This window comes from Nicotiana sylvestris, chromosome 5 (assembly GCF_000393655.2).
Source record: "Nicotiana sylvestris chromosome 5, ASM39365v2, whole genome shotgun sequence".
Taxonomy (NCBI): Eukaryota; Viridiplantae; Streptophyta; class Magnoliopsida; order Solanales; family Solanaceae; genus Nicotiana; species Nicotiana sylvestris.
In genome coordinates, this window is record NC_091061.1 from 141622418 (window position 1) to 141635968 (window position 13551).

Consider the following 13551-nt stretch of genomic DNA (forward strand, 5'->3'; position numbering starts at 1 on the left):
CTTAGTAAGTAGTAAACTAGAGCCAGCTTGCATAGTTCGGAAGAATACGCTTAGTAAATTGTGGTTGTTACTTGGAAGAGAATTACAACACCCAAAGTACTCACGATCGGTAGAGAATACTTAGGCGAATTTATAGAGAATGTAGCGGGGAGGATTTCGATAATAGAGAAAATCATAACCCTAGACTTTTTCAAATCTTGTCCACGACATTTCCTCTATTAGTTATAAATTACTGCATTTTAATTACTTTACTCTTAGGTAGTAAACATTCAAATCGTTATTTCATATTTCTTAAGGTTGATTAGTTGAATTCGTGCGAATCTAATGATTGTAATTAGTAGGTTAATTCCCTGTAGGAGTCACTATGAGAAGGTTTTCATAGTGACTTCATAACCAATTGTGAATTATTTTTCCTTTCTTCTATTTTTAGCACAACGGAAATGTTCACCAACTGGCATATTTTAATTTAGAATTTCATTTTTAAAAGAAGGTTAAAATGATTCCAAAGTGGTATATTGTCTCACTTCGAATACGCAAATGTCCTTTTTGTTGATTTATGCATAAGAAACCCCCCCCCCCCTCCTCCCCTAGGTTACTATTTAGATGTTGTCGGTATTTTTAAAAATTGTACAAATATAACCCTTGGATAATTATCCTTTAAGGACAATGTTGGACTTGGGTATGCACTTTTGCTCATATATAACTTTTAGTTTGCTTAACCTTACAAGCAAAATATTAGACTGTATGTTAACATTTGTAGTAATTTATAAAATTTTAGACATGATTTAATATTTTTTCATAAGATTTTCAGTTTGCTCTAAAGTGATCATTGTTTAAAATGTCTATACACTGCCAAAAAAAATTTTAATAATAATAAAAAAAGAGGATAATTTACTAAATGACAACTTGCGAGAATTTCTGAATAATGCATTGATTCACTTAATCTGCTTCTCAATTGCATATACGAACACCAGACTTGGTAATAGGTTATACAAGAAAATGACTTTCTATACATAAGATAGTGGATCCACTTTTACTCTTACGTTTTCAAAATATTTTCTTGTAATCAAACATTTTAAAAATATTTTCCGGACCAAAAACTCTTAGAGAAATGTTTGGGATCTTTATACAAATTGTCGGATAGATTCACCGTTTATTTTTTCTAACAGCTATACATAGATTATACACAGTTTATACATGGCTATACACATACGTATGGATAATACATATATGAAGTATGCGCCAACTATTTTTAGTTTAAGCATTTGAGAGAGTGACTGTTTAGATTAAATCTTCCAGAATTTCAATATATTTTATTTTTTATTATTCTTCTCAATAAGTCTAATTGCAATTTTATTTTGATTTCTTAAATGGTTTTCCATGTAAGTTAATAAATGAGAAATTTTCATAAAGCACTATCTTTTAGTAGTAATTAGCCATCTATAGATACCATTTGCTATATTACGGATTATTGATACCTTTTATGTGGTTATAAGATGTATTTGATATATTTAAGTTATTGTATTCATGAATACAGTAGCAAAAGTAGGCGTGAATCAGGGAAGTCTAGCTAATCAGTTGTTGTTGATGTTCTAAGCGTCAATACCACACAAGAGGGGGATGATTTGTGTGGTACCCAATTTTCGCTCTAGAAGAACCTGGTTCTTCTAGGTGTTCTAACTACTACTGTTTGCGGAATAAAAAGTACATAAAATAAAGAACACAGAGATTTTTACGTGGAAAACACCTGACTCAAAAGGTGAAAAAACCACGACCTACTACTCAGTAGGATTTTCCCAAACTTTCGCTAAAATTACTGAGCCAAAACAGCATTTACAAAACTCTTTGTAAACCTAAGGATTACCTCTAATCTCGTTGTAGCACACACTCTCAACTGTTGCGACAACTTCAAGTTAGCTTATAACTTGAACACTCAAAGTACTGCTTCTATGAAAGCTGAAAGGTACAACTTTAAACCACATACTACAATTGAACTAGAATAACAAAAAACACAATGGAACTGGTTCTTCTATCTCATTTAAGTAGCTTCAGGAGTGCACACTCAAATCTCACATAAATTGCTTGCAAAATCGCCTTGCTCTTTTGCTTTCAATTTAGTTTAACTTCTGCGTTTGTGCAATACCTGTAAAAGAGAACAATCACTGTCATTTAATAGGTTAGAAATCAGAGTTTGATTGGGACTCAATTTCTGATCTTCTATCGTAGTTGAGTCCTTGAAGATATCAAACTCTAACACTCTCTTTATCCGGATTGTGTTCTCTTCATATAAGGAGACTTTCTCCCCTTATCTGATATGCAACCTTTTCGATCAGATCAGGAGATATTGCTGCTTGATCAGTAGGAATTATCTCCTTCACGTGCATCTCACATGTGTAGGTTGATTATGACAGTGTTTCACAAGATGGACCTAGTCCATGACTGAGTTCATTTGTCATTCTTCAAAACTTCACATGTTCTTGGTCCAACAAATTCCCCCTTTTTGATGATGACAAACTCTGTGCTTTTTACTGATCAAAAAACCTGTAAGAACTCAGCTTAACCATCAACACTAAACTTAGAAAATTTTCTTTTCATCAAGGACCAGGTTAATTAGGTTGTAAATATCACTTATTTCAGAATAATGTGTAAAGCACAATATCTCTTCCCCATTTTGGCATCATCAAAAATTTGCATACACAGTGTGAATTCTAGATTTTAATAAGTACTCATGGCCACTGGGGCAACTACAAGTGCAATCATGGTGCAATCATCAGTAATCAAACAAACATATTTAAACTATCAAGGTCAGAATAGTCATTGAACAAGAGAAAACAGCAGTTGTTATTGAGAGAGATATGTTGCCACTAATAATCCACAAAAAGAAAGAAAAACATCCAAACCATGAGCAAAAAACAGAAAAATCCCTAATCTGGGTCACTAGGGGTACTAGAACTAGTTCAGGAGACAGAAACTAGGAGTCCTAAGGCTTGAAGGAACTGGAGGGTTGAGTTTGGAGAAGATTCAGCATGTTCTGAAGAATTTCATCATTCTTCTCCTTTTCTTTTGCAAGCTCAATTCTCCATCCCTCTCAGCTTCCACTTCAACCACACGAGCCTTGAGCCTAGCAATTTCTGCATCCTTAGTTGCACATTCCTGAACCAAAGTCCTAACCTTGCGGTTGATGGGTGTCCTCAAGGATAAACCAGGTTCAACTGGGATGGCATTGACTGGATAGTCACAAGCAAGAAGAGTTTTGATGCCAAAGTATTCTTTGCTCGAGGCCATTTCCCATTTCTTCAGAGGCACATTGAGCCTGTCCAGAACCGTGGTTAGTATGAAGCCATATGGGGTAGCATGAGCCTTGGAACCATTTATGACCCTGTCTAGCAGTTTGACTATGAGGGCAGGCCAGTTGATTTGCTTTCCTCTCTCCAGACATTCCATAAGAACCAGATCCATGTAGTTAGCAGTGTGCCTTCTCTCCTGTCTTGGCAATAAGCACTTGTTGACAAACTCAAACACCACCTTGTGCTGAGGTCTCATCTCACTTTTCTGCACAGCTCTGGCTTCATTCACATTCTCTGAATCACAAAACCTTTTGGTGATTTCAAGGGTAGTGGGGAGGGAGTCCAGGCATGGCCACCTTTGCCTAGTATAGTCATCAAACCCTTCAGAAGGTATGTCCAGAATCTCTCTCAGTTTCACAGCACCAAACTACACTTGAACTCCCTTCACCTGGCTACTGACAACTCCATCCTTAACAGCAGCATTTGCCATAAATTCAATCAACTCATTTCTAGCTAGCCTACCTTCCATCTAAAGGACCATGTCCTTCCATCCCTGAGCAGCCAAAGAGTCTACCAATCTCATCATCCCTGGTTCCATCAGGTCCTTCAACAATCTACCTTTTAAGATTTTTCTTCTGCCAAAAATGGCAAGCTTATCCTGTTCCTTCTCAGATTCATCATCTTCTTCTTCTCCATTCCAATCATCATCATCAGAAACTTTGGTTTGTTTAGCTTTCACTGTAGATCTTGTCCTCTTGGCTAGTGTGGGTTCAACAGCTACAAGCACAGAGGAGGACTTCTTGGAGGAAGTCTTGGGTTTCTTAGGCTTGGGTGTAGGAACCTCCACTGTTGTACCCCTCTCTTGATGGACCAGTTCCATCTCTTCTTCCTCAACAGCCTCTGAGGATTCTGCAACATTTCCCTTTACCTTATCCTTTTTCCTTTTCTTGCTTTCTTCTAAAGCCTTTTGTAGATCAACTTTACTCTGTTTTACCCTGCTTCTTGCAGCTCTACCCCTAGGCACTGAAGAGGCAGTAGGTGTTGGGGATGAGGTTTTTCTTTTCTTGGATGGGTTGGGAACATTTGGGGCTTTTGGTGTAGTAGCTTTGCGTTTCTTTGGGTCATAACTTGCTCCAACCTTTTTCAGGAGGTCATCCAAGGTTTCTTCAGTAGATGAAATAGGTTCATCTCTTTGTTTGCTTAGATGAACCAACCCCTCAGCTGCTTTCCTAGAACCACTTCCCCCTGACTTCATACCACTCTCATCTAACCTATCTTGTGCAACCCCACATATAGCAAAAACTGCTCCCTTCCCTTTTCCCCTCTCTTCACCACATGCACCATCTCGTTCTTTTTCTTTTTCAGACTTCTTTTTACCTCCACTTCTACTCATCTCAGGCAACTCAACATCCCTAATGGGTCCAACCAGAACAAATCTAGTTTCTAAGTTTTCAACCACAGAATAACTTACCTTAGAAGGAGATTCTCGAGTCTTTTTAGAGTCAGAAGACCCATGTCCATCTCCCTCAGTCGCAGATTGAAAGGATCCAGACTCAGAGCTAGAATCAGACTTTGGAGCTAGGCTTTCTTTCACTTGGCTAGCTTTCAACCTTTCATTTAAAACCTTCCTCAGAGCCCCAGATGCTACAGTTTTTCGAGCAAGCATTTTCTGCCTTCGAAACCTAGGTTTTGGAGATACACTGGGTAAAGTAGATGAGGATGAATTTGAGGGAGATGGTGGTGGAGGAGTGCCAGGATGATCTTGTGGGTTAGACATGATTCTTCGTTTCTTAAAAGAATTTGGGAATTTTGGAGAAGAGGGCAATTAGAATTGAAGAGGAATTTTTGAGGTTTTAAAATTATGAAGAAGACTGGAGATGTGGTGTGTATTTAAAGTGAATTAGACATTAAATAAGTAACGACATCTTTTTTGGGGGTCAAATAGAAGTCTAATCAAACTGAAATTCCAGAATTTTAATGATAGATTTGGCTTCCCTAGATATTAGGCAAAAATCACGATTTAGAGTTCTAAATGGACGGAACTGGTTCAATGCTCAACGGATAGAATTTTGTAGGAATTTGACAAGTATAGGACTGCTTCTCATGATTGAATTATTAATCTTTCTAATTGTGCAGAGTATAGAAAACATACCTGAGCTTTCATATGAACCCATACTGATGAACCAGGTTCTTCATATTGAACTCTCTTGAACATGCTTCAAATGCCATAATAGAGAAAATGTTGTAAGAGATCAGTGAGTCTATATACACATGTCACAGGAGTATACTAATTAAAGTATGAAACTGAGTAAGAATTAATCTAGATATTTGCACAAGGTTAGAATTCCTAGCCAAAAAATATTTTTTTTTATGCATTCTGAGCTGGATCTATAATGTGATCTTAATCATCCCTAATTCCAACCTATTCCTCTCAAAGTTTTCTCTACTTAGTGCTTTAGTGAAGATGTCAGCAATTGCTTATCAGTAGCATAGAATTCTATGGAGATCAAACCTTTCTCATAGTTGTCTCTTAAGAAATGGTGCCTAACATCTATGTGCTTAGTTCTCTTATGATGAACATGGTTCTTTGTCATACTTATAGCACCAGTGTTATCACAGAATATAGGAATGCAACCAACTTCAATGTCAAAGTCTACTAGCTGTTGTTTGATCCATAGCAATTGAGCACAACAAGAGGCAGCAGCAACATACTCAGCTTCAGCAGTAGATAAGGCCACTGAATTTTGCTTTTTAGTAGCCCATGACACTAGACATGAACCAAGGAAGTGTGCCATACCTGAGGTGATCTTCTTATCCACTAGGAAACCTGCATAATCAGCATCAGCATATCCTACTAGATTGAAATTACTACCTTTGGGGTACCAAAGACACAGATCAGTGGTGCCTTTCAGATATCTTAGTATCCTCTTGACAGCAGTCAAGTGAGACTCTTTTGGATTTTCCTGAAAACGAGCACAAAGCCCTACACTGAAAACAATGTCAAGTCTGCTGGCAGTAAGATACAAGAGTGAACCAATCATACCCCTATATAACTTTTGATCAACTGATGAACCAGGTTCATCAATGTCTAATTTAGTGGCAGTTGCAATGGGTGTGTCTATTTCTTTTGATTCTTCTATTTTAAACTTTTTGATAAGCTCTTTTGCATACTTCTGTTGATGGATCATGGTTCCATTAGGACTTTGTTTGATCTGCAAGCCTAAGAAGAAGTTAAGCTCACCCATCATACTCGTTTCAAACTCACTCCCATTAATTTTGTAAAGTCCTTACTTAGCTTATCAGTGGTGGCCCCAAAGATTATGTCATCAACATATATTTGTACCACAAGGAGATCCTTACCTTTTTCCCTTAAGAATAAGGTACTGTCAATTTTACCTCTTTTGTAACCATGCTCCAGTATGAATTTGGACAGTCGTTCATACCATGCTCTTTGGGCCTGCTTGAGTCCATAGAGAGCCTTGTCTAACTTGTACATATGCTCAGGACATTCTTTGCTCTCAAACCCTGGAGGCTGTTTTACAAACACTTCTTCTTTCAGGTATCCATTCAGGAAGGCACTTTTGACATCCATCTGATGAAAAGTGAATTCCATGTGTGCTGCAAAGGCTATGAGGAGTCTGATTGCCTCTAGTCTTGCAACTGGAGCAAAAGTCTCATCATAATCTATGCCTTCCTCTTGACTGTAACCTTGGACCACCAGTCTTGCCTTGTTTCTTGTAACTGTTCCATCTTCATCAAGTTTGTTTCTGAAGACCCATTTTGTACCAATAACTGATCTGTCCTTGGGTCTTGGAATGCCAAACTTGACTTCTCTCAAACTGATTGAGTTCATCTTGCATTGCATTCACCCAATCTGCATCCTGCAAAGCCTCAACAATATTTTTAGGTTCAATAAGAGATAAAAAAGCATCAAAAGTACACAGATTCTTTAATTGTGATCTAGTTTTGACTCCAAATGTTGGATCAGTGATAATGTTCTCAATAGGATGAGAACTTTGATACTTGTGAGGTTTTACAACCAACTGGTTTCTGCTAGATGTTTCTCCCATGTTCTGTTGCTGAGGAACAGGGTCATGAACAGGTTCTTTTAGGGGATTTATTTCCGTTCCTCTTTGATCACTTCCCCATATCAGGTTGCCCAGGATGGAAGAACCTATTCCATCACCTGTTCCTTCTTTTGGTGTCACTTTGACTTGTGCTGAGGCTTCAGTCAAATCCTTTACCAATCCAATGGCTTTATCTTCATGTTCCTGTCTCTCAGAAAGAATGTTAGTTTCACCAAATACTACATGTACACTTTCTTCTACACACAAAGTTCTTTTATTGAACACTTTATATGCTTTGCTATGTGAAGAATATCCCAAGAATACTCCCTCATCACTTCTGGGATCAAACTTACCTAGGGAGTCTTTTCCATTATTGTGCACAAAGCACTTGCATCCAAATGCCCTAAGATGGGATATATTTAGTTTTCTCCCTTTAAGTAACTCATAGGGAGTCTTCTCTATAAGAGGTCTAGTCATGCATCTATTGATAATGTAACATGCAGTGTTTATAGCCTCTGCCAAGAAGTTATGTGGCAGTTTACTAGAAAGAAGCATAGTCCTAGCCATGTCTTCAAGAGTCCTGTTCTTTCTTTCAACTACTCCATTTTGTTGGGGGGTACTAGGGGCAGAGAAGTTATGAAGTATACCATTTTCATCACAAAATTCAACAAACTTAGCATTTTCAAATTCAGTTCCATAATCAGACCTAATTGATGCAAGTTGATTTCTTAATTGTTTCTAAGTTTTTGTAACAAAGGCAGTGAACATGTCAAATACTTCAACTTTAGATGTTAGAAATAGTACCCAGGTAAATCTAGAATAATCATCAACAAGTACCATTACATATTTCTTTCCTCCTCTGCTCATGGTTCTCATTGGACCACAGAGATCCATATGGACCAGTTCCAACGACTTGGTTGTGCTTACCATTTTCTTGCTTTTGAAAGATGATCTTACCTGCTTCCCCTTGCACAGGCCTCACAAACTTTGTCTTGTTTGAACTTGATGTTGGGTAACCCTATCACCAAGTCCTTATAAACCAATTTGTTTAGCTGATTCGGACTATCATGACCAAGTCTTTTGTGCCACAGGAAGGGATCATTATCCAGCACACTTAGGCAGGTTAGTTCATTTTCTGAGAGAGTAGACAAATCTATAATGTAAATATTGTTAACTATTTTTCCCTGCAAAACAATCTTGTCAGTGGTAAGGTTAATCACAAAGCATTTAGTAGAGGTGAATGCTACAAGGTTAGCTCTGTCACATAGTTGTGACACACTGATCAGGTTGTATTTCAAGCCATTTATCAAGTAGACATTCTCACTGAAGTGAGAGTATGTCTTACCTACCTTTCCAACCCCAATGATCTCACATTTCTTCCCATTTTCAAAGGAGACATTGCCTCCCCTTAAGTCCTCAAGTGAAAGGAACTGGTTCTTGCTTCCAGTCATATGTTTTGAGCAGCCACTACCATATTTGGCTGCTTACCTTCACTTGGACCTACAAAAAGAAATCAGGGGTTAGTCTTAGGAACTCAAACTAGTTTGGATCCCTTTCTATGGGCAAAGGGATAAATCAGATTCCTTCTAGCCAACCCAGGCAGCCTATTTTTTTTCTTGAACAAAAGTTTTGTTCTTTTGACTGGCCTTTTCTTTTGCATTACATTCATTTTTGTAATGGCCAACTGCCACAATATGTGCAAATTTTGTTCTCAGGAAGAGTGAGGTACTTGCTTTTAGGATCTCACTTAGGTGCTTGAGTCCCATAACCAAGTCCTCTTTTGCTGCTACTGTGATGTTCTTGTAGCCAGGAGAGTGCATCAGAAGCCTTGTTCCATTTGCAAGTTCTGTCTAGTTCATGTTTTACCTTCCCTAGATCTTCTTTTAATACTCTTATCTGCTCATCTTTCCTGTACAGCTCATCCTTCATTTTTTCTTAAGTTTTCTTCTAGGGTGAGATGTGTGTGATCAGCTTTCTTCCTTCCTGTTCCTAGTTTCAATTTTAAGTTCTCAGACCTAAGTTCTAGGACACTAGTGTCAAGTTCAAGAACCTGGTTCTTCAACTCAATATTTTCACTTTCACTCTCATTAGCCCTAGACTCTAGGTTTTTGCACTTGGCTTTTAGGATCATACATTCCCTAGACAGCTCTTCTTACTCATTGTTAATTATCTCGGACTCATCAATGAAGTTTAGCAGTAGCTCAGACAACCTTTCTTTAGACAGGAATTTAATCTTGTCTTTGAGATGAAGAATACTTACCTCTTGTTCATCATCTGATTCTCCGATGGCCATAAGTGCTTGTTCATCTCCAGCGTCATCTTCTGAGTCCTCATCTGATGTTTCTCCCCAAGCAGCAACCATAGCCTTTGTTGATCCTTTGTTCCTTTTTGGTTGAACTTGTTCCTTCGTTCAGCCATTTCCTTCTTCCACTCAATTTCCCATTGAGGGCAATTCTTGATCATGTGATCAGTCTTACCACACTTGTAGCAACCCTTATTGGTCTGTTTCTCAGGAGCCCTTGGTTTGTTGAAGGTTGTACCTCTTGAAGAACCCTTTCCTCTCATCAGGTACTTTTTGAAATCTCTTGCAATTCTGAGAGCCAGACTTCTTTCCTTCTTTGGTGCATCCATTTTCATGGTTTGCTTCTCAGTTCATAGGCAGTAAGGTTTCCAATTAGTTCATCCAGCTTAAGGGTAGAAATGTTCTTTGATTCTTGAATAGTAGTGATTTTGCTTTCCCAAGAGACTGGCAGAACCCTTGTCAAAATCTTCTCAACTTTGTCTTCTTCAAGAATAATCCTTTCAAGAGACTTAAGTTCATTTGTCAGTGTGGTGAACCTTGTATACATCTCTTGGATGGTTTCTCCTTCCTTCATGTTGAAATTCTCATACTGAGAATACAACAGTGTTCCTCTGGACCTCTTCACTTGAGGGGTTCCTTCATGAGCCACTTGCAAAGTGTCCCAGATTTTCTTAGTAGTGGTATAGCTTTGAATTCTACTGTACTCATCTGGACCTAGTCCACACACAAGCCATTTCTTAGCCTTGGCATTCTTCTCCCACTTCTTCAGGTCTTCAGCGGTGCAGTCAGCTCTTGTCTTTGGCACATCCACTCCTTCAGCATTCTTTTTCGTAGTTGCTAGAGGACCATCAGTGACTATGTCCTAGAGTTCATAGTCTTCTCCTATGATGTGATTCCTCATCTTGTTCTTCCACCAAGAATAGTACTAACCATTGAAAAGTGGAGGCCTAGTAGTAGATTGCCCTTCCCAGTTCCCAGGTGGTGCACTCATGTTGATCTTTTCCTAAGGTGTTAGTCTCTTCAAGGATAACCCGCTCTGATACCAATTGATGTTCTAAACGTCAATACCACACAAGAGGGGGGGGTGATTGTGTGGTACCCAATTTTCGCTCTAGAAGAACCTGATTCTTCTAGGTGTTCTAACTACTACTCTTTGCGGAATAAAAAGTACATAAAATAAAGAACAATGAGGATTTTACGTGGAAAACACCTGGCTCAAAAGGTGAAAAAACCACGACCTACTACTCAGTAGGATTTTTCCAAACTTCCACTAAAATCACTGAGCCAAAACAGCATTTACAAAACACTTTGTAACCCTAAGGATTACCTCTAATCCCGTTGTAGCACACAGCCTCAACTGTTGCGACAACTTCAAGTTAGCTTATAACTTGAACACTCAAAGTACCTAATACAATTGCTTCTATGAAAGCTGAAAGGTACAACTTTAAACCACCTACTATAATTGAACTAGAATAAGAAAAAACATAATGGAACTGGTTCTTCTATCTCGTTCAAGTAGCTTCAGGAGTGCACACTCAAATCTCACATAAATTGCTTGCAAAATCGCCTTGCTCTTTTGCTTTCAATTTAGTTTAACTTCTGCGTTTGTGTAATACCTGTAAAAGAGAACAATCACTGTCATTTAATAGGTTAGAAATTAGAGTTTGATTGGGACTCAATTTTTGATCTTCTATCGTAGTTGAGTCCTTGAAGATATCAAACTCTAACACTCTCTTTATCCGGATTGTGTTCTCTTCATATAAGGAGACTTTTTCCCCTTATCTGATATGCAACCTTTTCGATCAAATCAGGAGATATTGCTGCTTGATCAGTAGAAATTATCTCCTTCACGTGCATCTCACATGTGTAGGTTGATCATAACAGTGCTTCACAAGATGGACCTGGTCCATGACTGAGTTCATTTGTCATTCTTCAAAACTTCACCTGTTCTTAGGACAGTTGTATTCGAGTGTATTCGACTGTATTCATGGAGTGAACATGGGATTACAGCTGGACAGATTATTGTATTCGACTGTATTCGATTATATTCACGGCGTGAAATAGGGGATTACACTTTTTTAAAATGGAAAGTGAATCAATTAACATAATAGACTCCTAATATAACTCAACAAACTCAATTATAACACATAAAATTTGTATTTTCAGTTATAAAAAAGATTCTCAACCAAAAAATACCCAAAAAAAGCAATCTTCAGAGAAATTATATAATACATCTGAATACATAAATTATATTAATTAAAAAAACTTATGAATACATTCATGGCATATAGCGAGACAGTGAATACGATGAAATACATAGAATACAACGGGATACATTGAAATACAATGAAAAAAAGACAGAGAATACAATAAAATACATGGAATACAGCGAGATACATTGAATTACAATTAAAAAATGGCGGCGGAAGGATCATTGAGGAGGTTAAGGATTGCTTGTGAGAGGGAAAAGAGGACTCTGTCATCGACTGCACAGACCACAATTGAGATTGATTCTTTGTATGAAGGTATTGATTTTTACTCGACTATTACTAGAGCGAGATTTGAGGAGCTGAACATGGATTTGTTCAGGAAGTGTATGGAGCCAGTGGAGAAATGTTTGAGGGATGCCAAGATGGATAAGAGCAGTGTTGATGATGTGGTTCTCGTTGGTGGATCAACTAGGATTCCCAAAGTTTAGCAATTACTTCAAGATTTCTTCAATGGGAAGGAGCTTTATAAAAGCATCGACCCAGACGAAGCAGTATCCTTTAAAGAGGGTCTTAAAGAGGTTTTTCAACGACCAGAAAACCAGCCAAAAATGGCGGCGGAAGGTTCATCACACTGGTGTAAAGGGAGGGGAAAGTGGGAAGGGATACAAAGAAAATCGGTGGAAGGAGGAGGAGATCGAAAATTTTAATGGGATGGGGGAGAGAATGAGATGTATCAAAGTAGAGAGAGAAAGAAAATAGTGTAACTAATTAGCGTATTTAGTGGCTTAGGGCTAGGAGGTAACCAAAATTAAATATTTTGCTATAAACCTTAAAAGGTATCTATAGAATATAATTTTTTTAAATGGTATTTATTTAAAATAAATAGGGTGTTAACTTTTGCTATAGGAGGTAAAAATTACTTAATTAATTAGGTAGATATATTGATACTCTCAAGTCATAGGGTGTGCTAGGTTTTCCAGAACAAAGTAACACCAGCGGCCCAAACCAAGAACCCATATCCACTGATCTTCCACTATTGGACTACACAAAATGAAGAATTAACACAAATAGCCGCTCATCGAACCACTAAAATTAAAAATAGCCGGTGAAAATATAATATATGCATAATTTATGTATTATATATGTATTGTTATGTATAATTAATATATGATCTATATATATATATATATATATATAATTAGAAAAAATAAAGAATGAGTATGGCGGGCTATTTATGTAAAAAATACCCTACAAAATTGATGATCATTATCTAAAAAAAATTGGTATCCTATAACAACCCATAATAGGAATTGGCAATTTTTTAGCCTTATATTAGGTTTGGCAAAGATAGTCCAAAACAATTGGCATTATATAGCCAAATCCTTAAAAAAAACCTACCCTCTTTTATATTCTCTCTAAAAAAAAAACTACACGCTTATTTTGACTTCCCTCCACCTTTCTATCCTTGTATTTCTTTTTTTATCTCTTTTCTTTGCTCTCACAGTTTAGCAAAAATTCTTGCAAATTATGGAAAAAAATCAATGGGATGTAAAGGTAAGGTTGATCTCACATCAGAGAAAATCAGAAGCAAAAACTAAGAGAGAAAAAATATATTTCAACTTTGTTTTTCTTTTCTCTTCCTTTTTTGTTTGGATTGAATGAGTGGGTGTGATGGAAATTGATTG

The 13551-nt window shown here is 37.4% G+C and overlaps 1 protein-coding gene across 1 annotated transcript; it reads right to left on the bottom strand.

Annotated features, from left to right (window-relative positions):
• Positions 1–3816: 3816 nt before the first annotated feature.
• Positions 3817–5064, bottom strand: LOC138869413 (uncharacterized). The gene has a single exon (XM_070147029.1). The coding sequence runs from the start codon at positions 5062–5064 to the stop codon at positions 3817–3819; it is 1248 nt and encodes a 415-aa protein (XP_070003130.1).
• Between the last annotated feature and the right edge of the window lie 8487 nt (positions 5065–13551).